At 49.1% G+C, this 4,344-nt stretch overlaps 1 protein-coding gene and 1 pseudogene across 1 annotated transcript; one reads left to right on the forward strand and one right to left on the reverse strand.

The window, feature by feature from the left end:
- Positions 1-207: 207 nt before the first annotated feature.
- LOC123640204 (cytochrome c oxidase subunit 6C-like) lies at positions 208-530 on the reverse strand. Its single transcript, XM_045554684.1, has one exon. It carries the CDS (start codon positions 495-497, stop codon positions 270-272), a length of 228 nt encoding a protein of 75 aa, XP_045410640.1. The 5' UTR covers positions 498-530; the 3' UTR covers positions 208-269.
- A 1,496-nt stretch (positions 531-2,026) lies between these two features.
- On the forward strand, positions 2,027-2,131 carry LOC123640786 (annotated as a pseudogene).
- The last annotated feature ends 2,213 nt before the right edge of the window (positions 2,132-4,344 follow it).

Raw genomic sequence — 4,344 nt, forward strand, 5'->3', positions numbered from 1 at the left:
ATAAACTATTTTCCAAACGCTTCATTCTGTTAACTTGAAAATGATGCTTATGAGATGGGGAGAGGTCCAAATCCAGACAGATCTTGCCAAACCAAAGCCATTATTATAACCAATTACAGCTGTTTCCTCTAAAACTTACGTGATTATTTTTTTTCACAGTATTTGTTAATGGTTTATTTACCAAGAGAAACTATTCCTCAGCCCACATATTCATAGCTCAGGAACACAGGTTGTGACAAACTTCTGTGTAATTCTTTTATGTTCCAAAATCACCTTGCACTCTGAAAGACGCCAGCCTTCCTCATCTCCTCAAAATCTTTCATAGAATCATAATTTCTGTAGAAATCTGCATATGCCTTCTTTCTTGCTTCAGCCACACCAAACTTACACAAAGCTGCAGCCCCCAGGGATACAATGAATGCTCCAACAATATGAAAGCGCAGACGCTTGGCCAGGAGGCCACGCATCCGAGGTTTCGCCAAAGCGCTGGAAGCCATGGTAGTTACTGTCCTTGATGGGTATGCCAACCTCAGCACGTCCTTCCTCCTTACGTGATTATTAATAGGAAGTTTTTTGAAATATATTCAGGTGCTTTTCTCTTTCCCAGTTTCCCTCCATTCAGCCAGACACATCAATATTATCTAAAGAATAATCAGGATTTTCACAACAGGAATGCAAAGAGAAATAGTTAATATTTTGCTTCTCGTGTCCAAAATAAGGTTTTCCAGCAAGACAATATTTTTGATAGCCAGGTTTTATTGATAAAGAGGATTTTCTAAATTATTCTCCCTTTGAATTATTACTATAGAATTCCACATAGGATGCACCCCATCCAAGCAGGAATAAAAAAAGAAGACAAACTCTACCTTTCTTTTTTTTAATTTTTATTTTTTACTTTTTTCGTCTTTAAAAACTTATTTTATAGCAAAATGCTGTTTATTTTGAGCATCTGGGTGCAGATGGGTGGAGGCCAAAAAAGGCATCCACCAAAGCCCACCTGTTCTGATCCTAGAATATGGTTATTGCGGGAAGAAGCAAAGCAGGGGAAGAGGAAGCAGATAGTTAGACCTGTGGTTCAATCTTTCCTCTCTGAGCCAGAATCACAGATAAGAATGTAGACTCTGAATCCAGACTGCCTGGGTTCAAATCTCGGTTCAACCTTGGGTAACTACTTCACCTCTTTGTGCTTTGTTTTCTCACCTGTAAAACAGTAGTAATAATATTCCCTACTTCCAAGATTGTTATGAAAACTAAATAAGGTGTGTGTTAAAATGCTTAGAATACAGCTTTTCACATAATAGTATGATAGTGTGCGATGTGGGTGACGGATGCATTACTGGTAGGTTTTGAAGGGCTGCTGAGTAGAGAGTGGGCTCTGTGTCTCACTCGAGTTTGGGAGTCGGGAAGGAGAGTCCCTCAGAGGCTTCCTGCACCAACCTGGAGCCGCCACATCGGAGCAAACTCCTTGCCGGAAGCTGAGCCTGCCTTTCTCCAGTTCTTCCTCAGCAGCCCTTGGTTCCCAAGGGGCATGGGGCACTGACCGAGCATCTGGTGGGAGGATTCCAGGGGATTATCTCACAGGGGCGGACCACTGAACTGTGCCACTGGGACAGGAGCACAGGATGGTCCACATCACCCTGAGAGTCAAGACAGGGCAGTGAACAAGGGAGACCCCTGGGTCCTCAAAAGCAGAAAGAGAACGGGCCGTGAGTGATTCTGGCCACAGACATCAGCCACGAAGGCCAGCAGGAGGCCCAGGAGCAGGCCCAGCTCTCCTTAGCAGTCAGCAGCTCAGGGGGAGCCCTGCCTGCCCGGCACCCCCATAGCAGAAACTAGCAGAGATGGAGAGGCCACAGGACAGGTGCAGAACCATCACCCTCCACCCTTCTCCCATGCACGTGGATGCCGTCTTCCGGGGAGGGGGCGGAAATCCAAAAGACTGAGTATTCCGGCTAAACTGGACTGTTTACCATCTAAATTCTTGGGTCCAACTATGCTTATTGTGTTAGAGTAAAATATAATCCTCATCGCTTCTCGGCCTTTTGGCTAAGATCAAGGGTAGTATCTGTTCTTATCAGCTTAATATCTTAGTAAAATAAAAAAAATTAAAAAATAATAAAATACAATCCTCATCCTGTTGTCCAGCCCTACCCCACACCACTGTCCAGCAGGGTGGGAATTTACAAAGACATTTCACAGAAATGAAGATATTGCCTTTGGGGTTTTGCTTTGTTTTGTTTTGTTGCACATTTGAGTGTGGTGGGAGTAAATTTGTGCGGCTGGCTCTCTTCCTGCCGCCCCCACCTCTTTAAACTCTGAATGGGATCCTCCCCGCGAACACCGCCCCCGCCCCCACAGACACAGCTTGTGTCTAAAACCAGCTTCAGGGACAAGCCAGGAGCGTTTTAGGCTCTAAGGTAAACAGGAGAAAAAAAAGTTTCCAAAAAAAGAAAGCTTTACTTTTAAAATAGGGAAAATGCAACTACTTGCAGAAACAAGATTCAAAGGTACAACTGTTCCCTGCTCGCTCTCTGTCTGGCGGGTCAAGGGAGAAGCTGAGGCTACCAACAGTGTGTCAATAAAAACTTACTCTTCACTCACCTTGTAGTGTAAGGCTTATGCTGTGGAGACTATTAGGTAAACTACACACTTTTCTTTTTTTAACTTTTAGGGATAGAAGGAACAAAGCAAAGAACAGACTTCTCAGAACCTTGGTCTTGAGACTGCTGGAGGCCACCAGCCTTGGTGAATGGGGACCCCACAGAGCAGTGAAGTCAGACAATGTCCTTGGCTGTTTTCAGTTTCCTTGATAAATATGCAGGGCCCTTTGCCAGTAGTAAAGCCACAGCTCAAAGCAGGCAGATGGCTCTGCTGGAACTGGAGGGGCACTGAAGCCCCTAGTGAAAATGATGCTGTCCCGACCAGCTTAAAAGGCCACCTACCATTGCCACATGCCACCCCCGGGAGAGCACACGCACGCACACTTGCACGTGTGTGCACCGCCCCCAGGGCTGAGGCCGAGCCGGGCGTCCCACAGTGGACGGATGAATAGCAGGGCTGTCCGGCCAGCTGCGGGTTCGCTCCCACCCAAGGACAGCAGCGAGACTCAGACAGCGGAGCCCGGAGGAGCCCACGCACTCTGTCCCCGGCCCCACTGCGTGTGAAGGGACTCGAGGGCAGCAAGATGGACGCAGAAAGAGAAATCGCCGACCTGCAGGTAAGTGCTCTGTGGGAGAGAGCAGAGGGGACGTTGGGAACAGGGGCGACACTGGAAAAACCAGAACTGATGCTTCAGTCACTCGATGCTCTCCCCGCCTTCTCCACACGCTCGCGGGTTTGTCCCTGTGTCCCCCTTTCTCTCCATGTCGCTGTCTGGCTCTTTGCTTGTTTCGTGCTGCGTGAGAAGCACATTGTTTAAATCCCTCGTGGCCTCTGCTTCCTCTGGTCAGTCAGAGAGCTAATTAGACCCGCGTTACCAGAAAATGACTTCCCATTCTGCGCCGTGCTTTCCCCCAGGGCCCGGGACAGGAGAGCTCACCTGGGGCTGCCCGGCCGTCCCGGAGACAGGACGGGCGCGAGGCTGGAGGCTAGCGAGGGGGGCAGCAGGCCAACTTTGCGTTTCACAGGTTGGAAAAACTAGAGCCAGTCCTTGGTTATCTTCCCAGAGCTCTCCTGTGTAGGACAGAAAGTGTGTTACTCAGCCAGTGTGAGGCAAGGAAGCCGGTGTCGTCTGCCAGAACGAGGCAGCGACGCATGTCCCTCCCCCCTGGAGCCAGCCTGGAAGGCATAGCGGCTGCAGTGCGCCAGCACGGCGGGGGAGGGGGGGGGAAGGGGGTGGCCTGCGGAGGGTCCCAGGTGGCTGGGTCTGTGCTCCCGGACTCCCCATCAATGAACAGAGCAGAATCCGCCCTTCTGCAGCCACCACAGAGGCTGTGACCGACAACTTTTCAGACAATTGAACAACTGAAGTGTGGAAAAGGACCTTTGAGATCAAGAAGTTTTGAGCCCTGAACCTGGTCTTCAACAAAACCTTAGGCGGAAACCCAGTATATACTTCAGATTGAAGAAGAGGCCGGGCACAGTGGCTCATACCTGTAATCCCAGCACTTGGGAGGCCGAGGCAGGAAGATCACTTAAGGCCAAGAGTTCAAAACCAGCCTAGATCTGCACAGGAGCACAACGGGGTAAACAAACAAACAGAAAACCAAAAAACCCAGCCTAGGCAACATGGCGAGGCACTTATCACTACAAAGAAAAAAAAAAAAGAGCTTCTTTTGTTGAACCAGTGTGCGTGTGTGTGCAGGTGTGTGTGTGTGTGTGCTGGGTAGGGTGGCACAAGCCTGG

This window comes from Lemur catta, chromosome 6 (assembly GCF_020740605.2).
Source record: "Lemur catta isolate mLemCat1 chromosome 6, mLemCat1.pri, whole genome shotgun sequence".
NCBI lineage: Eukaryota > Metazoa > Chordata > Mammalia > Primates > Lemuridae > Lemur > Lemur catta.

Bases quoted from the DNA above. Each gene is read 5' to 3' on its own strand.
- LOC123640204 (XM_045554684.1), bottom strand. From the start codon at position 497: ATGGCTTCCAGCGCTTTGGCGAAACCTCGGATGCGTGGCCTCCTGGCC.